The sequence below is a fragment of the Phacochoerus africanus genome, chromosome 1, assembly GCF_016906955.1.
Source record: "Phacochoerus africanus isolate WHEZ1 chromosome 1, ROS_Pafr_v1, whole genome shotgun sequence".
In the NCBI taxonomy this organism is placed as follows: Eukaryota; Metazoa; Chordata; class Mammalia; order Artiodactyla; family Suidae; genus Phacochoerus; species Phacochoerus africanus.
In genome coordinates, this window is record NC_062544.1 from 118,093,348 (window position 1) to 118,117,792 (window position 24,445).

General features: G+C 39.4%; 1 protein-coding gene across 1 annotated transcript in view; it reads right to left on the reverse strand.

Moving 5' to 3' along the window:
* The window catches only part of LOC125125736 (ERC protein 2-like), a 321,285-nt gene that overhangs the window by 256,815 nt on the left and 40,025 nt on the right, over positions 1-24,445 (reverse strand). The window contains exon 2 of the mRNA XM_047777166.1: positions 21,937-22,072. Coding sequence (XP_047633122.1) covers positions 21,937-22,072 — 136 coding nt within the window. The remainder of the gene's footprint in view (positions 1-21,936; positions 22,073-24,445) is intronic.

The window sequence follows — 24,445 nt, forward strand, 5'->3', positions numbered from 1 at the left end:
TAGCATTTAGCACTCAGAAAAGCAACTATCCAATTCTTCATTTCTTGTTCACAATTATGGTGAAATCTTGTGAAAGTAATCGATCATCCCAATAACCAAGCCGTCTGGAAATCTTTTCAATAAATACTCAGCAGGAATGAGATAATCTATTTTGAGACAGGTATTCCTTCTGACAAGATGTCATGAAAAAGCAAGCAATTAATATGTGAGCCTGGCCCATGAAAAAAAAATGCTCTTGTTAATTACTAAGAAGAATAAAGAAAAGAGTAGTGCATGATCACAAGGACCAGCCTTCAGGCGGGTAAAGGAGAAAACCTGCCCTGGATACAAATATAAAGCCAAGGAAAAGAGTCTTAATGTCTCAGCAAAAGAGCTATATATGGGTTTCATTAGGTCAAGTTTTAATTACAAACTTTGAGCAACAAAAAAGATAGCAAACAAAATCCTTTAGATGTGAGAAGAAAGAATAATCATAGCTGCATGCGTTTATTAGTCCAATACGGGAGCATACAGAGCGTTTCTAAAATTTATTTCATAGCTAAAACTTATGTTTAGCTTGGTTTTGCGGCTGCCTCCGCAGCCTGTATGTACAGGGCATTATAAATACTCTTCAGGGGTCCCGCCTCCCTCCTATGCTCCATAGCATCAATCAGATTAACCAAGTAGCTGTCAAAAGTCTTTTTGGAGGGTGCTCTGTGGCCCAAACCAACTGCAGGCAAACCGCTTGGCCACAGGAGCCATGCCATTTCCTCCTCAGTCTCCTTGTTCCCATGGCCTCCAGTGTGGAGATGGTGTCCAGCCTCTCAATTTACGGGAACCCCTTCCCCACCTCCTGTGCGTGGGTACGCGAGGCCATATTTAGCTCAACCTACCCAGAGTTCACTTCATAGGACCAGGTGAAGCCAAACACCAAGTGAGTACAAAGAAGAAAGAGCTTTCTGTCTCAAGTATCTGTCTGTGTGAAGTCAGTGGCTTTTTAAAGGCTACCACTTTGGTGCCTACGCGTCAAATTCTTTGGGTGTTTAATTTAGAGGTGGAATATATAGTCATCTAATGCCAGCAAGCAAAGTTAAGAAGGCTATGATATTTCAAGGCAAGAAAATAAAACAACCTGGAAATGGATATACATGTGTGTATGTGTATATATATATATATATATATATATATATATATATATATATATATAACTTTATAAGTGCATATATACCATATGTGCATGTGTGCTTGAACAATGAGGGTATGGCTTGTTGCCAAACATTAAGAAAAGTTTTAAAAATTTATGATGCTGGGAAAAAGTATACGAATACATAAATCTTAGATTTTTCTCTTAATCAATGCTAAATGACCAGAAAAGGCACACAAATCCTCAATACAGTATAACCCAAAGAATTCAGAGTTTAACAGAAAACCTTAAGTTAACACTGGTCTCCACCAATCATATCAGAAAATTACTGGTTATTTGGACGATGCCAACTACAATGATGATGATAATGGCAAAAGCGATTGTGTCTGTCATTCCTAAGCACACCCCACACACAAAGAACTGTGGTAATGTCTTTACAATGACATGTCATTGATTCACACAAACCTTGAGGTATTAATCTTCCTATCCCCATTTTAAAGATGATGACACTGAGCAAGATTAAGAAACCTCAACATTACATAGCTATAAAATGTTAGAAGAGGGAATGAATTCCAGGCCCATGTAATCTCTAGATTAAAGAATGGAAAGTGACAACCAATGATATGCAGCCTCCACTATGAAATGGGAAAGGAACAAAACCCAGATCAAGATAAAGAAAGAAAACTAAGAAGAATTCAGGGAATTTTTCTGGATAATTTAGGACTCCAAGGAGTCGATGTCATCCACAATGTTGACATAATTTTGGCAACATAAAGTTTTTGTGTGGTTGTAAATGACTTTGAAACTTTCATGGTATAGAAGCAGTTGCTTGAAAAGTTGGAAACCCAATCAGTATATTATTTATATGATACCTAAAAGCTAGATTACTTCATTCAAAATAAAATAATGTGGTCTGAAAGACAAAAAACAAGGTTACAAAATATGCTCTAATGTTCCCATCTCCGTGCACATCATTTCTATTCTAAGGAAACTACTTTGGAGGCTGTGAGTTATTCCAGGGAGGCAGGCTTTTCTTTTCTTTCTTCCCTTTTTTTTTTAATTGTTACTTCCCCCAACACACTTTTTTTCCCCACTGTACTTACAGAATGGAAGAAAATAGTTTCAAACAATGCAATTGACAAGGGCTTAATCTCTAGAAAATATGAGCAACTTATACAACTCAACAGCAAAAAAGCCAACAACCCAATTGAAAAATGGGCAAAAGACCTGAATAGACATTTCTCGAAGGAAGATATACAGATGGCCAACAAGCACATGAAAAAATGCTAACATCACTGTTAGAGAAATGCAAATCAAAACTACTATGAGATGCCACCTCACACCAGTCAGAATGGCCATCATTCATAAGTCCACAAATAACAAGTGCTGGAGGGAGTGTGGAGAAAAGGGAACCCTCCTGCAATTTTGGCGACAATATAAGCTGGTACAGCCACTATGGAGAACAGTATGGAGGTACCTTAGAAATCTATACATAGAACTACCATATGATCCAGCAAGCCCACTCTTGGGCATATATCCAGACAAAACTTTCCTTAAAAAAGACACATGTGGGGAGTTCCCGTCATGGCTGAGTGGTTAACAAATCCAACTGGGAATCATGAGGTTGCAGATTCAATCCCTGGCCTCACTCAGTGGGTTGGGAATACGGCGTTGCCATGAGCTGTGGTGTAGGTCAAAGACACAGCTCAGATCCTGAGTTGCTGTGGCTCTGGTGTAGGCCAGCGGCTACAGCTCCAATTAGACCCCTAGCCTGGGAACTTTCATTTGCCATGGGTGATGCCCTAGAAAAGGCAAAAAGCCAAAAAAAAAAAAAAGACACATGCACCTGCATGTTCATTGCAGCTCTATTCAAAATAGCCAAGACATGGAAACCACCCAAATGTCCAATGACAGATGACTGGATTAGGAAGATGTGGTATACATACCCAATGGAATACTACTCAGCCATAAAAAAGAACAAAATAATGCCATGTACAGCAACATGGATGGAATTAAAGACTCTCATACTGAGTGAAGTAAGTCAGAAAGAGAAAGACTTTTCTTTTAGACATTTTGGAAAACATGCTTTGGAACCATCTCCAGAGTCTGGCATATTTTTGTGATGAAGTATCATGCCAGCAGCATTAACTTTACAGCCACATGTCTTTTATAACCAGATCTGGGGAATACGGCTGCTGATCAAAATAAAAACTCCGGTTTTTTGTGGGTTTCTTTGTTTGTTTGCTTGCTTGCTTATTTGTTTGCTCACTTGCTTTTTAGGGTCACGCCTGCAGCATAGGAAAGTTCCCAGGCTAGAGGTTGAGTCATTAGTGCACCTGCCAGCCTACGCCACAGCCACAGCGCATCATAGCAATGCCAGATCATTAACCAGGAATCAAGCCCGCATCCTCAAGGATACTACTCTGGTTCATTACCGATGAGCCATAACAGGAACTCTAGAAACTCTGGTTTTAGAAAAGAGTAAGTTGTGATTGCAAGCACTTCTCTTATGTGGCTTTTAAGGTGGCTGGGGGAGTTCCAGAAAAGTTTTGTTTATTTGCTTTTTCCTTTTTCAGCCACACCCACAGTATATGGACATATGAAAGTTCCTGAGCCAGGGACTGAATCCAAGCTGTAGTTGTGACCTATGCCACAGAGGTGGCAGCATCAGATCCTTAACACACTGCACTGGGCTGGGGACTAAACTCATATCACCAGAGACAATGCCAGATCATTAATCCACTATGCCACAGTGGGTAATCTCAGAAAGCTTTGAAGTAACTATCACCATACTGAAAAATGTACATAAATTCCATAGGGTGAAACTTCTGAGCAGAGAAACATGCATTTGGAAAGAAAAGTATCAAAAATTAGACTGTTTAAGATGGTGGCAGTGATATAGTTACTATGCTTACACAGGCTCAGCACTCCCTGCACAGTGCCTAGCACACAGCAGGTGTCCACTGCACGGTAGTGAATGATTCAATAACTCTATCCATCTGTCAATTAAACAAAGAACAAACTCTCTGCTAATGAGAAAATTCTTTGTTCAGACAACAGTTAATGGGTCAAAAACCTAAACACTCACAAAAGTACAGCATCACTGGAGGACTCAAACACAAAGAAAAATCTGCTCCAAGGATCTGCTGCTCATTTTGCCACCTTTCTCCAGATGTTTCCAGTCTGCATATTGTGTTTCCTAAATGTGTGCATACAGGGTGCCTGTCACATAAGCAGTCACTTTGAGGGCAGGATGGGAATTAGGTTTCCTCTGGTCCTCTTGTTAAGCTGCTCCTCCCTGCTCTGACCACCACTCCAGGCAGCTTCCAATGAAGATGATGCCCCCTGAAGCTTGTACGAAAAAGAAACAGTAACCAGGACTGAGCTCTAAAGATGCACATGCTCAAATGTCAGGAAGAAAGCCTCTTGCAGGAAAATCCTATTCCAACAAACCTCATGACAAAGCCTAGATGATGTACCTATTATTTACACTTAGTCCACCTGGTTATTCAGCTATTCATTTACATCATTACTGTACTACTTATTGAACATTATTAACACATCATTACTGTACTACTTATTGGTACTAGAATGACCAAATTGAATATGATATGGGTCCTCACTTCCAAAGGTCATCACCATATCTCATTCAGAACATATGCCCCTGTTCTCTCCCAAGCCCCCAGCACCCGCTGCTGACCAGCATTAATACTCTTCATCTCCCAGGATGCAAATCCCCCATCCTTCTCTACCCGGTGCCAGGCAGCCACTCACAATCCGCAGAAATGCTCTGGGATTTTTTTTTTCCATTTGGCTCACCTGTAATAATTCATTTATTCAGTTAGTCAAAAATAGTTATTGAATGCCTACTATGGGTCAGTAGTGTTCTGGAAACATAAGAGAATCCTACATTCTAGCGAGGAAGATGTTCAAAGTCCTATGTGCTCATGGGAAAGACAGCTAAGAAACAAGTATATAAATAACTGTACATTATTATCTTTAGGCTGTAACATGCATCATGAATAAAGTAAGATTAGAACATAAAGAATGACAAGAACAATGAACTAGAAAGAGCATTCAGGAGTTCCCCTCTTGGCTCCGCAGAAATGAATCTAACTAGCATCCATGAGGACACAGGTTCGATCCCTGGCCTCACTCACTGGGTTAAGGATCTGGCGTTGCTATGGCTGTAGCGTAGGCTGGCAGCTACAGCTCCAATTCGACCCCTAGCCTGGGAACCTTCATATGCTGCAGGCGTGGCCCTAAATAAAATAAAATAAAATAAAATAACAGAACACTCTAAACCAGCTAGAACAGAAAAAAATAAAAATCATTATATAAAAAAAATAATAAAATCAAAACAGAAAGAGCATTCAGAGAAAACCTCTGGGGAGATAACATTTGAGCAGAGACATAAAGCAAGTAAAGGAGTAAGTCACACACATACGTAAAGACAGAACATTCTAATCAAGGGAATGACAGGTTCTAAGACTTGAGAGCAAGGCAGGCTTGAGAATGGAATGCTGGAGCAATGAGTGAGGGAGCCAGTGGAAGGAGAGGGGTTCCTAAAGAAAGCCAGGGCCAAGTGCACAGGGCACTTCTTACTCTGATAAGGCCTCCAGGAAGCCCTCACAAGCTTTAGCGTAGATCAACATGACATCATCAACATACTCATCAGCATCATCAAGGCACTGCCCAACATTTATTCTGTCCTGTGTGTTGTTTTCCAAATGACCACAGCACTAGGAGGATGGTACTGTCATCACCTGAGATTCAGAAACTTACCCTGCCATACATCACACAGCTGGCAAACAGCAACACTAGGAGTTAGCCCAGGACTCTGTGATCTTAACAAACCAGTGTGATAAAAACACACCTTAAAAAAAATATTTACACCTATTCAAAAAATGTAAAATAGGCCCTACTAATGTTATATGATTGTTACATCATGTCTGTGGCTTTATATAGGACTCCAGTGAATGGCTCACAACCAATCCTCAAAGTACTGGGGTTAAACCACTCAGAGGTGAAGGCCAGCTAAACTGGGAAGACTGCACTAGATGATGGAAAAGCCTCTCCAGGGATACCATTATACCTCAAAAGATTCTTGTGGAGAGTGAGTGAATATGCCATTAAACACAAGAATGGCAAAAAGTAGTATGTAATTTTGGATATAACTAAATTAACATCAAGGAGACATCTTGACTACTTTATCTATACCTCTATAGTTTATATATTCAAGTTTTCAAAAAAATGAAATTTTTCTTTGAGAAATAGGTGACTATAGATAGATAGGTATCTAGACAGACAGACAGACAGATAGATAGATAGATAGATAGATAATTTCCTGACTCATAAATGTTGGAAGTACTCACCAGAACCAGGGAAGGGGCCCAGCCCTCAGCCTGGGAACATTTGCAGCAAACCCCAACAAAGCTGTAGGAGCTGCCTCAGATGGAAAAACTCAGACTGCTTTTGCTTAGAATGTTCATCTTATGAACTTGTACTACTGCCTAGTTTAAGCTATTAAAAAATGTCTTTGAGCTATATTCTCTCATCTCCTAGTAGGCCTAACACATGATTATGTCTTCATGGTTCTATTTGTCCATCACACAGGGTGAGGAAGAAGCAAACACCAGGTGTCAGAAACCCAAGAGGTTAGTACAGAGCCTGGCATAAATGGGTATGGAATGAATGAACCTATGAATGAAACTTTCATCTCATAGCATTAAAAATATAGAGATATGACTTATTTTCATATGGGGAAAAAACAAGCTTTAAGAATTAAAAACATTATAGGAGTTCCTGTCGCAGATCAGCAGAAACAAATCCAACTAGGAACCATGAGGTTGCGGGTTCGATCCCTGGTCCTTGTCCAGTGGGTTACGGATCCAGTGTTGCCATAACCTGTGATATAGGTCACAGAGGCAGCTCAGATCTGGCGTTGCTGTGGCTGTGGCCGGCAGCTGTAGCTCTGATTCGATCCCTAGCCTGGGAACCTCCATATGCCAGGAGTGCAGCCCTAAAAAGCAAATATATATATATGTATATATGGACACACATATATAAAAGAATTAAAAACACTACAGCATCTGTTACAATGGAAAAGAGGGTTCTTCCCCCACCAGTAATATATCTCTCAGATACCAAAGCCCCTAAAGATGCAATCTTAACTACTACTCTAGTCTCATACATTGGACTGTAATGTGCATGTGGTGATTCCTGTGAAGTAAAACTTTAACCAGGTGAATGGAGCCACAGTCTTGTATGGCCTTAATTCCCCATTTAGGGTATGAAGGTAAATAGCCCTATAAGATGAGTGAAAGGGTAAAGCCAACATTAAGCCAGGTTAAGAGAGGTGCAGTTCCTTCAGAAATTACAGGACCATTTACAATCAGATTCAGGCATTCAGGAGACATACATTCAAGATTATATTGTTTAACTGTTAACATTTTCAAATTTGTGGTTTTCTAATTTCTCATAAGGATCCTTTCACAGCCAAAAATGTACAATCAAAATAAAAATAAGCCTGCTGGTAATGACACAGGGACGCTCTGTGCTTCATTTTCAACCCATATAATTGATTTTGACAGCAGAACAGGAATCTAAAGCCCTATATTCCACCACTGCCAATGAATCGCTTTAGCAGGAAGAGGACAAAACTGCATCCAAGTGAGGATTAACAATGAATACTTTAAAAATTCAATTTTATATTTAAAGCCTGGAATAATTTCCACATCTTTCTCCAAAATACTCTTCATCACATTTGGATTTGAGGCCTCGCATAATGTGAGCTTATAATAAGAAGTCAATGCAAATCTAAGTCAAGTAGTGATAGAAGGAAATATTACTATGCCTGACATAAGTATTTTTCAAGCTTGCTTCACATCAACTTTTTTAATGAGAAAATTTTTCAAAGTGTATCAGAAGTATAACTTACTTGGCCAATCATTCTAACAGGACTCTTTTTTTTTTTTTTAACAAAGTGTCAGGGACAAAGCCACTGTAAGATGGCCTGCTGATTCTTATTCAAGCGAAGATTTTATGATGCTTAACAAAGCATCATTATAGAGTTTGTTCAACCTCAAAGTATAATCAAAGTGCTGATTTTTTTTTTCTTTAGGGGCCACACCCTCAGCATATGGAACTTCCCAGCCTAGGGGTCGAATCAGAGCTGCAGCTTCTGGCCTACGCCACAACCACAGCAACTCAGGATTTAAGCTGTGTCTACACCCTACACCACAGTTCATGGCAACACCGGATCCTTAATTCACTGAGCAAGGCAAGGGATCAAACCTGCAACCTCATGGATACTAGTCAGGTTCATTACCACTGAGCCACAATGGGGAACTCCCTCAAAGTGCTGATTTTAAAATTCAGCTATCACACTGTAAATTGCCTAGATCAGCATTTATCCAAGTTCCACAAAATACTAATTCTTTGCAGTGTTACTAGATATTCCAGGAGAGAAAAAAAGAAAAAAAAAAAAAAGGCTTCTTTGATCAAACGACTTGGTGAAATTTTGGATTAAAAAACATTAAACAGTTGTCTTGACTGTCAGACTTCTCAGTCTTTAATATGCTAATAATATGCATGATGACTCTCCGAGTGAAGGAAAAGAGTATGTGTTATTTTCCAAAGGCATTGGACAAATGGAACCCCCTTTTTCTAATAGTATCTCATAGAATTTCACTTTCATAAATGCATTTAGGAAATGTGAACCTAGATAATATCAAACAGGTTTTTGTCAAATTAGTCTCTTTCTATTTTCCCACAGCTCACTATGACCCACAGAGTTGGGGGCGGGGAATAGTCCCTATTGACACAGTGGCTTATTACAATAATAGTCTACTTCACAAATAATTACATTTAAAAGCCATATAGCTCCTGCCCTTGAGAAATAAGTCTGTAACCCAAGTAGCTCAATTCCGAGGAGATCTTGCATTGTGTATCTTGTGTCCAGCCTGTCACAGTTATAATCTTTATCTTACACCAAAAGAAAAGTAATAATTGGTGGATGTATTATTATAGTCAACTACACTAAAGAAAGAAAACAATGTTTTAGTGCACACTACGAAAGTCTTCTCAAAATGACAGACCTTGCACTTTAGATGGAAAACAGAATGAGTTCTTAGAATAAACTATATTTAAAGACAGATAATATATTACAGAACTGGTATAGAAGGAGACCAATTTCCCCCATTTTCCTAGATTCCCAACAGGAAGACTTCCCTACCTCTGATATGAAAGCTCCATTTGGGCAGCAGCATTGCCATTGGTACTGTGAACTGTCCTACCAGATGTCCCCCACCCCTTTCGGACACATGCATGGCATGCAGAAGTTTCCAAGCCAGGGATCAAACCCACATCACAGCAGTGACCTGAGCCACTGCAGTGACAACGACAGATCCTTAAACCGCTGAGCCACACAGGAACTCCCTCACATGGTACTTTTAACTCATCATATGTATACATCCCTCTGTTAGTCCCAGGACCCCAAGATTTCAGAGTTGAAGGGGGTCCTACCCTAATACCAGCCTCCTGTCTAGTAGAAAAGAAAGCAGCCTCAGAGAAAACAAAAATCACTTGCTCAAAATCACACAGCTCATTAGAAACTGAGCCTAGAATAGAATCTAGATCCTCAACTCCCTCAGCACTTTCATCCTTCACCCACTCAGACACTTGAAGCCCTACTGCAGAGTTGAGGTTCATAAGGCCTTCTGGAGCTTCTGTTCTGGCTCACCAAGGCCCCAGCTGCAGACATATTCTCATTGTTACCTCTTTCAAATGGCCTTTCACCCTAGAACAAGGCACGGCCTAGGAATACACTCTCTAGTTTACTTACAGAAGCCACTGCAAATCAGATGCCTGGGAAGGAAACCTTTAGTTGGAAGAAAAGATCTTGAGATATTCAAGGGTAAAGAATTTTACCATACAGATTGTTAAATCTCAGCAGGTAGCACAGTGCCTGGCACACAAAAGTCCATTAAAGAAAAAAAAATTAGTGGGACTGCTTGCTGAAATGAGGCAAAATGAAGGCAGAGCTTTATATGCTTTTTAAAAAGCATTTAAGTTGATCCCATTGATTAAAACAAGCTTAACCACTACCCTGTAAAATCTACGTGATGCCTCCTTACCCAAGGTTATGCCATCTAACTTTTCTACCCATTTTTGGAGCAATAAGAAAATTATTTTCACTGCTGCAATGGTTACTATAGTTGAGACCTGAGAAAATAATGCCAGCCCATTCTCTTGTGTAACATCACCAGGTCTCAATCTTCTCATCTAAAAAGGGCTTCAAAGATAGTAGCAACCTCATTTGTTTGTTGGGAAGATTAAAGTCAATGTATATACAAAGCAACCAGCTAACTAGGATTGTTTTTTAACAGCATCTTGTACTGAAAAATATTATGAAGCTGGGTGGGCAAGGTGTCTGTTGTGGGTGTCAAAGGGAAGAGTGCAACATACACACCGGATGTTTGCTTAGATGCAGTGATGTGCTGCCCAGACTCTCCTCAGGACTAAGGCACCCATTCCCCAGCTGCCAGGGATGTTGCCTCCCTGAAAGCTGCCTTGCACTCCCCAGAAGTTATCTGCATCCACTGATTATTGATGAGGGGTTACAAAGTCCTCTCATCTCAGTGGGGGCCAACTTCCTCCAAAGGGCCCCTCCAATTCCAGAGCAATTATAAGAGCTGCTGATGCCTTTGTTACCACTAGTTTCAGTTCAGTTTCTTCAGATGCCTGATCTTGCTTCTCTCCATTCCAGAGAGCACTCTTAATCTGCTTCCTGCATGTTAATCTCAGACTCTCAATTTCTCAAGAAACTTAACCAAAGACACTATCCTTGGCCTAGTTTATGGCTCAGTAAAAGGTAGCAGCTATCATTCTTATTGTTGAATTGTCTAAGCAATCTACACTTGTTTTCCAAGGCAAGAGACTTCCTGAGTTTCTTTATGGGTGACCAGCCTTTACAAATAAGAAAAAGGGGCAAAGATAGAAATACTTTAACCAATTTTCATTTATCATCTAAAGAATCCTAAGCTTCTTACACTGTTCTCATATCAATTTTCTCCATCACCAATTTGCCACTTTTTTACTCAGTCTATTTTAAAGGCATAAGAGAGAATAGGAGATGATAGAACATCTTGTTTATAAAATATGCATAAAGCTTAGTTTATTGTAAGGGGCAACTTTATGTCATCTTTGTCAATCTGATATCCAGCACTGAGGGAGCACAGTCCTGGTCTTTGGACCTTTGGGTTAATGGTTCAAATTGCACTGAAAGCACACATACTTTACGGAACCAAACGACTGCACAAATGGCACTGGACAAGAATGCAAAAGGCCTAGGATCTGGTCTCCCTTCTGCCAATAACTCTCTCTGGAATCTTGGGCAGGTTATTTGCCTTTGCTGGACATACCTCCCTCATCAGCAAAACAAGGGGCTTGTATTAAAGTCTACAGTCCTTTCTAGTAAGAAAAACTTATGATTGCTTAACCTTACAGGGTTTTTTTCCAGGTAGCATAAATAAGTAAGATGTAGAGGGAAAGTGTAATAGCAGAGAAGAAATTAAAAATATCATAAATTCAAATTACCGACTTCCCAAACACATATTACAGAAGAGACTATTAAGTGAATAGGAGTAAGATTTTAGAGTTGTATGTTCTTTTTGCAAGACTTCCATCTAAATCATTGCCCATGTCATTGATTGTCATTTCCATAATCTGGAGTGTTTGAATATACAGCTTACCAATGCTTGGACAAGCCATAAGTCAAAGTTAACCTTTTTTAAATTAACCATGCCCAGGTCTCCACATCAGCCAGTGATGTGCTAAAATACCAGGATCTATTAGAAAGAGGTTATTGATGTCAGGGTGACACACACTGTGATTTGCAGGTGTCCTCAATGCATAACCTCTGGTAACCATATTTCAGGGTAAACCTGCCATAATTACCCTGGCCAGGCATTGCTGGTTTAACTGGACTAGCTCTTTTGATGCATGTTGAACATGACTGCCCCATAGGGATTACTGAATACCTGAGTCCCATGTGTGTGAGTTATACAGATTCTACCTAGAAAAAAATGTGTGCTTTCAGAACTTTTTTCTTCTTTTATTCCTCTTGCCTTCAAAGTGTAGGTTCTTCAGTAATGCCTTCATCATTGCTACTTTGAAAATTATACTTTAAGCACTATGGAAAACAGTATGGAGGTACCTCAGAAAACTCAATATAGAACTGCCATATGGTCCAGCCATCCCACTGGAGTGGGATGGACAGGAGTGGGATGGACAGGCAGTTCAGGGTTTTTGGATGCAAACTGCTATATTTGGAATGGATGGGCAATGGGGCCCTACTGTACAGCACAGGGACTGTGCGTGACTGGGTCACTGGCTATACAACAGAAATTGAAGAAACATTGTAAATCAACTATACTTCAATAAAGAAGAAAAGAATATTATACTGCACATGGTATGGATTCAAGCAGAGCAGAAGAGAAACATAGAGATGCTCCCAAGTACAACCCTTAAAGTTCTCATGTCTCAGAGGCTTTTAAAGCATAACTTCTAGTTCATAAGCTTTCAACTGGGAAAGGAAGATCACCCCATGAAAGCACTTTGAGATGCACACAGAGCTCTGGCTGAGCTGCAATGTTTTTTTATTGGTTAAATTGATCATCAGCAGTGATTTTAACAAACATGTAAAAATGATGTTGCCAGTTTATAGCTCAAACCTCACCTCAGAGTTAAAGCTAAAGAGAGGAAAAGCAAATCCCACAAAGCAAGCCCTCCTCTCTCTGGAGAGCTGAAGCACATCCTTCCCTTTAGCACATCTCTGTCTGCTTCTAATTCTCACTGGAGATTATAGTAGGATGCCTGTTGTCTCTCCCTTATCAATGTGTACTTTAGGGACCAAAAGGCACAAAATGGGATAATATTTTTTTAAATAGTCTAATCCTAAGTAACCTCAATCGAAATGAGTAAGAGATTATCATGTCATTGTAGAAAGACTCCTTTTTCCAGCCCCCTCCCCTCAAGCCTTGTTATTCCAGAGCATTCAAGACTCTACTCCCATAATAAGAGTGATTTCATTTGACAAAAATGTTACGTTTCATTTTGCAGGACCTTCAGTCTTTGACAAACAAACATCCACTTTGCTGAAGACTGCCGAAGAGGCACAAATGGAGTGAAACCCGAAAACCCTGCAGCAAAGAATAATGAGCCCTACTCTGTCTCCAGGGGGTAATTTAGTAGGTAGATTAGGCAACACTTGATTAAGGGTAAACCTCTCTTTTCTATAGAAATATATTGTGTTTGTACAGAGGGGCTGTATGAAGTGGAGGATTAAGTCACAAATCCTCTGGAAAAAGCAGAGGACATTTCTCAGAAGAAATATGCAAGTTACTGCACATTTGGAAAAACAAGTAATACTTTATTGGGAGGAAAGAAGAAAAACTCCACATACAACAGTTTTATTTACATGATTTCACTTGCCTTCTTGGAACACTTCTAACGAATGGTTAGCTCCCAAATACACTGCACAGGATGCCTTGTCACCCCTGACAGTCTATGAGTTACTACAAAGAGTAACGACTTCAACTCAAGGCTACTAGAAACCGATTGTCAAATAAGATTTTCTGAGAATGCCTACAGGGACCTGCTACAACAAAAGTCATTTTTTGGCTCGTGGGGGATTATAGTGTGAAAGAAAAACAAATGTCAAAATAAATCCCCAAGAAAAGAAAGCACTTCTGTACTAACCCTCAGCCCCCTGGCCAATGTTCTGTATCCTATGCAGACTTGCAAATACTTGAGTATTTCTCATCGTCTGAAACCATGAACAGAGCCTGGAAATGTTGGATGAGGCTTAGTCCACATTTCAACAACACAATGGAATTTATCCACAACATAATGGAACTTCCCAATCTCTACCCATCAAGGTAGAAAATCACAAGACAAATGAAATAAAATAGCACATAGTATTTTTAAAAATCATATTCAGTTCAAATGAAAATTTGAACAAATAAGGATTTTTCTGTTAAAACTATTTTAGGATGACTTTTCTCATCTCTCCTTATGTTGAACAAGATGGCTGAAATGGAGCCTTCCTAAATCACTCCACATCGTGCCTACAAACAGCCATGAAAAACTAGGAACTAAATAATCCTATTTTGACAATGAATCTCTTAACTCTGCTAGTCAGGTTTCTTCTAATGGCAGTACTTAGAAGTATACCATAACACAGGAACATAGGACACAGAGTAACAATTTTAAGCTTAGAGAACTGAACTTAACTCAGTGACTTAGAGAGATGAACATACAGTTACGAGGTTTAAAAACTTCTGCTCAAAATACATGTGTCCCTCTGCAAAGAAAAAACTTAGCAAAGCTTGGGAACTTCATAATGAACGATATGTTTTGCGGAAAGCTATGAATTTTTGAGGTTTATGTTGTTCGTTACACTTTCTTTGTTAGCCAATTCCAACTCTAATTGGAGGAGCACAGTAAAGGAAATCCCCTTGAGGAAAAGATATGGATGCACAGAGTGGCACAAATTGAAAAATAAAATTGTCTTTTTAGTTTTTTTTTTTTTAAGAACTCTATTAAAAGGACAAGAATAAATGGGAACATTCATTTGCTTTTTAAACTGATCACACTTGGGTTTAACTACTGGCAGAGAAGGAACTTTACAGTTCCCTGGGAACCTATAATTTGGAAACGGAAGCATACAAGAACAGACTTTAGTTTTCAGGCAATAAATTGAAGAGAATTCTGCAGACATACAACAGAAAAGGAGCATAAAATATTGGCGTGTGTATTTCTTAGAATGTTAGTTCATTAACTCGATAAGCTGCACAGGAAAAAAATGCAGCCAAAACCTACAAAGATATCCACTGGGATTTCAAATTGGCATATTTATTCAGCAAGAAATAGCTAGAGGTTGGGGGTGGGGGGCGGGAAATGCATCCCATTCTAGTAATGACGATTTAGTGTGAATCTCTAGCAAGACACCTTGTTGAAAAATCTCCATGTGGGCTCTGCTGGGACACACAGAAGCCCAAAGCTCCAAGGCCAGACATAAATATTATGCTCCATAATCTGTGTCCTGGGGAACAGTGCCACAGAATTATACAAGAAAATCACAATCTTTCACATCTTACTTTCACACACAATTCAATATAAACTTGAAAAATGTTTTAATTTTTCCTCCTTATTGCCCCAAATGTTTTTTTTAAATGCTTTATTGGAAACTTTCATTTACTGGTGTGTGCTCTATATCTGTATTACTCATCAGTATAAAATAGCTGCAAAGAATTTGTTGGGCGATACTCCCAATGGTCACTGTCTTCTATGGTTAAAAGCTCATTATCAGTCTCTCTGGGAGAAAGCTCTAGTAACTGAACCCCACATAGATCAGGTACTATGCTACATTCTTTCATAAACCTCATTTTATTTAACCCACCCAGGGAGGTAGAGAGTGTAATCCCCACTTATAGATGAAAAAAGTGAGGGTCAGAGAGATTCTCTGCCTTATTCAAGGTCCTGAGCTAAAAATAATAAGGGTCACTATTTGAATACTGGATAGGTCAATTCCATGGCTCTTTATTTTTCCCTTCCTGCTCTCCTTGCCAATTCTAAAAAAAAAAAAAAAAAAGAGAGAGTTCCCATTGTGGCACAGCAGAAACAAATCCGACTAGGAACCATGAGGTTGCAGGTTCGATCTCTGGCCTCATTCAGTGGGTTAAGGATCCGGCGTTGCCTTGAGCTGTGGTGTAGGTCGCAGACCCAGTTTGGATCTGGCATGGCTGTGGCTGTGGCGTAGGCCAGCAGAAACAGCTTGAATTAGACCCCTAGCCTGGGAACCTCCATATGCTGCAGGTGCAGCCCTCAAGACACAAGACCAAAAAAAAAGAAAGAAAAAGAAAAATCACAAAAAAATTCTTTAAAAGTTAAATTAAGAATACTGTCTATTCCAATTTCTCCAAAGAAGATATACAGATGGCCAATAAACACATGAAAAAATGCTCAACATCGCTGGTTATAAGAGAAATGCAAATCAAAACTACCATGAGATACCACCTCACACCAGTCAGAATGGCCATCATTAATAAGGCCACAAATAACAAGTGCTAGAGGGGGTGTGGAGAAAAGGGAACCCTCCTACACTGTTGGTGGGAATGTAAACTGGTACAGCCACTATGGAGAACAGTTTGGAGATACCTTAGAAATCTATACATAGAACTTCCATATGACCCCGCAATCCCACTCTTGGGCACCTATCCGGACAAAACTCTACTTAAAAGAGACACATGCACCCGCATGTTCATTGCAGCACTATTCACAATAGCCAAGACATGGAAACAACCCAAATGTCCATCGACAGATGATTGGATTCGGAAGAAGCGGTATATATACACAATGGAATACTACTCAGCCATAAAAAAGAATGACATCATGCCATTTGCAGCAACATGGATGGAGCTAGAGAATCTCATCCTGAGTGAAATGAGCCAGAAAGACAAAGACAAATACCATATGATATCACTCATAACTGGAATCTAATATCCAGCACAAATGAACATCTCCTCAGAAAAGAAAATCATGGACTTGGAGAAAAGACTTTTGGCTGCCTGATGGGAGGGGGAGGGAGTGGGAGGGATCGGGAGCTTGGGCTTATCAGACACAACTTAGAATAGATTTACAAGGAGATCCTGCTGAATAGCATTGAGAACTTTGTCTAGAGACTCATGTTGCAACAGAGGAAAGGATGGGGGAAAAATGTAATTGTAATGTATACACGTAAGGATAACCTGATCCCCTTGCTGTACAGTGGGGAAAAAAAAAAAAAAAGAATACTGTCTATTCCAATAGATTGTGGGTATTTCCTCTGAGGAACATAATTCAAGGTATTTCTAACCAAAAAAATAAAACATGTATAATATGTGTGTGTGTATATATGTGTATATATATATATATAAAAACTAAACTGCTATCCATTGCTCTTCCACGGGTCAAGCTGAACTAGTTAGGGTGCATTCTGAGTGTCTTTTTTTATACCTTGTGAAACCAGTGGGATCACAGCATGAGGCTGTGCAATACAGGCTACAAACCAATGGTCAGTTCACTAGTAACTGTGCCTCACTGGACTCAGAGAATTTTCCAAAAAAAAATTGGGCCAATTTTCTAATATCCACGGATTTCACATAAAAATTCACATTTGGAGTTCCCGTCGTGGCGCAGTGGTTAACGAATCCGACTAGGAACCATGAGGTTGCGGGTTCGGTCCCTGCCCTTGCTCAGTGGGTTAACGATCCGGCGTTGCCGTGAGCTGTGGTGTAGGTTGCAGACGCGGCTCGGATCCCGCGTTGCTGTGGCTCTGGCGTAGGCTGGCAGCTACAGCTCCAATTAGACCCCTAGCCTGGGAACCTCCATATGCCGCGGGAGCGGCCCAAGAAATAGCAACAACAACAACAACAACAACAAAAAAGACAAAAGACAAAAAAAAAATTCACATTTTATGGAAATCATAAAGTCCCTCAACCCTAGGCCCACCTTTGTGGCAACATCTAGTCAAAGCTTAGTGATCTCAACTCCTTTCAAGAAGACATGGGCTCTTGAGTTCCCTACAGTTCCCACCATTCTCAATTATATCCATATACTAAGTCCACTGCAACTAGAATTTTTAATAATGTTTATGTTATTATTTTTCTTATAATAGAGAAATATTTCTCCAAACTCTCTCTCCTTTAACAGATTGAATGATTGGTCTCAATTTTTCACCATTCCTGGTATCTGCTCCTTTTCAAAGTTCTTTTCATGGAGAGAGTCTGCTTCCCTAATCCTTAACTATTAGTTCATCCAGGTGCTTTGCTTTGGCTAACGAAGTGGGGTAAAAATCACAGTGTCAGTTTAAGACTAGGCCTTATGAGGCCTAGCATGTTTTGACTTACTCTCCTTTGCTACTGTCAATCAGCAGTTTCCCTTGGGTTGCTGATGCCCCTTCAGCCTTAATCTCAGCATAAACACATGTGGAACAGAGCTATCTCAGCCACCCACAGACCTGAGTGAGAAGCAGATGTGGCTACCCTGGAGCAGACGAGCTACTCAATTCACCTAAAAATCGGTGAGAATAACTATTGATGCTTTAAAGTCACTGATTTTGGGGGTGATTTGCTACACAGCATGATTATGGCAATTGCTAACTGATACATCTCTACCAAAAAAAAAAAAAACCTCAAAGAACCAGACATCATAAATTTTCTTACATGCAAACCTGTTTCTTATTTATGTGAACAGCCTAGACCCTGAAGGCATCTGAGTTTGCAATTCCTGCCATAAAACTATAAATTAAGGAAGTAAAGAAGGTTGAATTTGTGAAACATTTCTTAGCATGACTGTATTTCTAGGTCTGACTGAAATGGCCCAATTTTTGCCTAGTGCCACTATATGCTGGTTTGGATAATAAATAACATGGTCTACATTCAAATTTGTTGCCAATTTTCATACCAACTGGATGAATCTCTTTGATCTCTCTTTGAAGCCTGATCCAACAGTTATCATTGTTGCAGACAGTACTCTACCTGAGATTTTCCTGGATGTAATAACCTATTTGGTTGGTTGAAATCATGAGGCAGGGTGTCCAAACACTATAAAATGATGGTGTAGAATAAATCAAATTTGTGTCAACCCCACAACTACCAACTAACCTACCAAGCAGCCAGCCAGTCCATATCCCAGATGACTGACACTTAAAGGGTTTAATAGGTTAACTTATAAACAGGAAGTACTTGAAACAACAGCAATATTAAAAAACCATGTGCCCCCAGAAAGAAAAGTTTTGTCTTCAGAAGGCAGTAATTATTGCATCTGAGTTCATCTGCTTAACAATCCAGGAAAGTGGGAGTTTCACTCTTTATTAACCTTAACCAGAGACGTTTTCATCAAAATTAATTGTGATTACTTTTTATTGCATTTCAAATGCTATCCTTTATTTGGGGTGGTCAGGAATGCAACTAAGCAATTCCAGACCATGCTATCTTTGATGAATATGCCTATGAGGTAGTTATCAGGCCCCCTTATGAAAATATTGCTATACAAAAGTTCATAGGCCACAACAAGACATTAATTTCCATAACTAGATGTGTCTTTAGAAAAGAAAGTTACTATATACAAAAAAAAACAGAAACTTTGATGCTCAGTAGTAGAAATAAATAAATACCCATGTATGTAATAGACATTCTAAAAATGTTTCTTTTACATTTTCCTTATTACTATAATAATAGTTCATCATTAACACTTATTTTGAGCATACCTTATGCCAAGTACATTTCTAAATTCTTATATGCACTGATTCTTTAATCCTCACAACAACTCTAAAGCAGATGCAATTATTATTCTCATTTTAAAGATGAGGAAACTGAGGCCTAAAGATGTTAAGCAACCTGCTTAAGGACATTGAGCTAGTAAATTTTGAAGCTTGAATCCTAGGTAATCTAGTTCCAGAGTTAGCTAAGAAAGACAATAACAACACTTGACTTCACTGCCACCATGATGAATTGGTCTATTATATTTTGTGCTCTGACTATAATTTGCTCTATGCAGCCTCTATATTTTTGCTGATAGTTCTTCTGCCTGGTGGGTCTTCCCTCCTGCTCTATCCCTCCCATTTAGAACTCATTCAGCTCCCATCCCACCTACTCCATGAAGTTTCTGCCACTCCACAGTTTTCTTGCCTTCTCTTCTTAATTCTTTAGAACTCTCACCATTTAAAGACAGTTGGATCTGGATTTGAGTCCTGACTCTGTTGCTGAATAGCTAAATAATTTTGGGCAAGTTATTTAACTTCTCACAGCCTCCTTCTTCTCATATACCCAATGGGATAATAGTTAATATACTCCATAAGAGAGAGTGGATCTCTATGATTTTACCAGACCAGCACCCCTTCTGAACAGAACTCCTCATTCTTGTGGGAGATCACCTGTCCTCAATCTCAGGCCATGGTTAACCCTTTTCCCCTAGGTTTCGGGTGATCATGTAACTTGATCTTGACCTGGCCAATCTATTCATTCTACCAGCCTTTGACTTTTGGCTAGAACTACTCAGAAAGAACCTTTCTCCTCCCCCAGCATGACTAAACTTATAGAATGTAGGTTGGCTGCTGGAGGTTACAGTTGGCATCACTGTGGACAGCGTCCCAAGAATCAACACCACAAAGAGCAAAGCACACCTGTGAGCAAGATGAAGACAGATTCCTGATGCCGTTGTTTAAAAATCTGCATATAGTCAAAAGGTCCATTCCTGGCCTTTTCAGTTAACTGAGCCAACAGATACCCTTTCACTGCTTATTTCGGGTCGTTGTGTTTCTGTCACTCGGAAATAAGAGTCTCAACTAACCCAGTTGATGTGAGAATTAAACAGCTGCTATAAAGTACACAGCACAGCACAAAACATACTGAAAATTCAATAAATGGTATCCACTACTATTATTATTCCCCTACATTAGTTTCTCAAAGGCGGGAAGACCTGAGGTCAGATCTATCTTCACCCCTTAGTGGGATGTCACTTTATAACTTTTCTGAGACTCTAAGATTACCATATATAAAATCACCAATATTATTGTGAGGAATAAATAAGAATTCATGTCTGACAAGGCAATAAAATGTTCTGCAAATTTTAGCTATTATTATCTCAGTCTGTAGGTTCCAATCTAACATCTCATATGACTGATGGGAAAAACTAACAGCCGAAACCCTGGGACTGATTTGCCAAAAAACATCGAGGAAGCTATGGATTCAAATAAACTACCAGTCCATCATAAGATGAACTCAGGACTAAAGAAAGGACCTGAGGCTATTATCATTCTATCCAAACCAGGGATCAATGTAAAGGAACTTGGCTGACACCATTAAGGCTCAAAGAGAAAAAAGTAACTAATATGGACTAAGTAACCCCCATGTGCCATGTTCTGTGCGAAACATTTCCTTCTATTTCCTACTCTGTAATAATTTATTTATTTCTCTTTTGGTCAGTTAAAAAGATAAATTATGAATACATATTGAAATTATCTAACTTCTTCTATCTCCAAGGAGGAAACCTAATATATATCTAGAGAAAGACACTAATTAATAAGCAGAATTTAACATGAACTCTGGCCAACTTGAACTTGAACTGCTCTGTTTAAAGGCACACTGGAATAAATAAAGGAACTTCAAAGCAAATGCCCTGTTTTAGTTTGAATGTTTTATTGAGCACATGGGGAGAGCTCCTTTGCCAAAAATAGGGATGGTTAATGAGGAAAAATTGGTGTTTTCAGTCATTCGGTTTGTTTCTCAGATAGGGCCATCCATTCAGAGATAACTATATTACACAGAAAACACAGGAAAATGATTTGTTTTGAACAAAACAAAACCAGTTCTGTGAACTGTATGAAATCAGTTTAATGCATCCTCTCCCAAATACCTTCTATGATAATACACATACATTTCCCTTCTGACAGCAAAACAACTTTAATATAATTCTAAAAGGAAGACATTTCTGTTTTAAGTTTCTTGCCAACTCTATAAACACAGCCCTTACCTTTTAAGGTGATGTACAGGAACCAAGAGACTCTGTGCAGCATGAGTAGCCTCCACCATAACCAGCTTTTCTCGGGCACTACTTTGAAAATGATGCTTCGTACTTGCAAAGACATACTGGGTTCCCTAGGAGCAAGTCCACCATTTATGTGCATATTTTCCCACAGCAATGGGGACATTTAGGAAGGAGTCAATCTCTAATTATTTAAGGATTAAGAGGAAAAGGGCTGGGCTGACCTGCAAGTGCTGAGAGTTGTCAGCCATGGTATCCTCTCGCCTGCGGACTTCTTCAAGTAACTGGGCATTCTTCTTTTTTTCCAACTGCTGATTGTGCTTGAGATTGGCCACCTTCTTATTCTGATCCTTCATATGCCTGAGAAAAGTCAGCACAGTTTGGTCAAATTCAACCAAGGGGAGACCATGTGTTGTCATAAAAGGAGAACTAAATATAGAATATTTGATATGAGTTCAGAAAAATTTAAGGCCCCAGAATTTTCTATTCATTCAATCGCAAATATGTCTTGAGTCTCTACTTAATGCCAGGTGCCAGGATGGCACTGAGGCTGCAGTGGTGAATGAGATAGGTATAGTCTCTACTCCCCTCATGGCACTTGGATTCCAGTGGGGGAGAGAGACAAGTGCCAAGGAGACATAATGTAGGTTTCCTAATACTAAATAAAATAAATAGCATGCTGTGAGAGATGATGATGGTGTGCATTGCATGTATGGACAGGTGGTTGAGGGAGAAGATAACTGCATTCACTCTGGCCAGGGAAACCTCCCAAAGGAGAGGAGACTGTGGGTGACATTTGAAGGAGCCAGCCAAGGAAACACCAGGGGAGGTACGCCCTAGGTAGAGAGAATAGGAAGTGTAATTCCCAAGACAAGAAAGAACATGGTTACTTCTAGGAACCAGAAGGCTTCAGTGAGGCAGTGCGGCTAGTCCCAGGATGGTGGGGGGAGGGAGGGAGGAGATGGCACCACAAAAGTAAGTGAAACTCAGGGCACACAGGGTCCTGTGTTCTGTGATGGGCATTTATTTTCTTCAAAGGGGTTGCTGTTCTAATTATTATTATTCTTCTGGATCATGTTCCTGGTTTGAGATCATAATCTATTATTTTGATTTTTAAAGCAATAATTACAAGGCTCCAATCAAATATATTGTCATCACCTAGCTCAAACACAATAACACTGGTTAATCACCATGTTAAATAAAACCCAGGTGCTTGGAATAAAAGTTCTTAATGAATCTGTAGGATGTCAAGGTGCAAAATCATGAGGTGAGGGAATGAGTAAACGACTAAGAATAGAGGACAGGTTAAAAAAAGGGGGGGGGGGTTGGGGGAGTTACAGGCTTAACGTGGACTATTTCAGCAACAGCTCTTAACAGAACATTCCGCAGAGTTAGGCAACCATGTCCACAGCAGCTGCTATAAATCTAATCCAACACATGAGGAAGCAGAAGGGCAGTGCTGAGAGTTCAGAGGGTTCAGTAGCAGTGATTCCAAAAGAGGAGGGCCATGAAGCAGAATCACTTGGGGTCTTTTCTAATCCTTCTCCCTCTCTTCCAAGTATTGCTGAGTCATCTGCTGAAATCAATCACTGACTCCCAAAAGAAGCTTATTGAGAATCACTGCTCTTGCAGAGTTATGAATGCGATGAGAACTAGGTGATAAATAGTAAACATGTCCAAGTGAAGCAATGATCAGGTGGAAGCCACTCTCAAATAGAAACTTATTTCTAGTCTTCATGAAATTATACACTCCCCTAATAAAAATATTCTCAACACTTTGCCTCCCATCAATATTTACAGAACCAACTGAAGCAATGATTTAAATATTTCCGACAACGACACTTATTAAGAGTATAAACAGTGAGACAGAATGACCATCTTCTTAGTCATTATTTGGATTGGGTAACCACTGCCTGATATTTCCCATTTTTACCAGATACAATCATGCACACACATGAAACTTCAAACTAAATCTACACACTAATCTACCTTTAGGAAAATGTCTTTTCGGTTAGTAAAAAGATGTTGAGAATGACCTCCTGCTTCCTAACCAAATAAGGATATAGTAGTTCCACTGCTCATACTAATCCAGGCAAGCACATTTTCTAGGAAATAAGGTCAGTGCGCAGTAACCAAATATGAAGTCTCCATAATATTGGTAATATGTGAGATTGATTAACTGGAGGACATGTATAAAGAAATACATTTTTATTGCTTTCAAATGCATACTTATACAGAACCAACTGGTAAATATTTTCCCCAAGTACCAGTGATAAATAAAATAGATTATTATTACAAACATTATTTTCACTGTTAAAAAACACTCCCATATAGTTCTCAAAGCAGTCTTACTTTCTGGGACACTGCAAGAAAGAAAAACAAGCAATGCAAAAAAGAAAAACAAGCAAAATTAAAATCCAGGCATCCTTGAATGCTTTCCTGAATAAGAATGAATAGCTAAGAAAAATGAGAAACTCAAGTTCAGAATCTGTGATAGGGACCAATCATCAGCATTCTCCATTCTTTCAAAGACTATCTTAATTAGGATACCAGTGATTAGAAAAGCAAAGCTGGGTTTTGAATGGCACTGCTTAGGATTTGGGCCAAATAGATCAATGCAGAGCAAGGTGATAAAAATTATCAACTTGTCTTTGTACACATGAACATCAGGAGATACATACACAGTGTGCAAAATCCTTTGCAGGAATGCTACGGTTTTCAAATATACTTCTA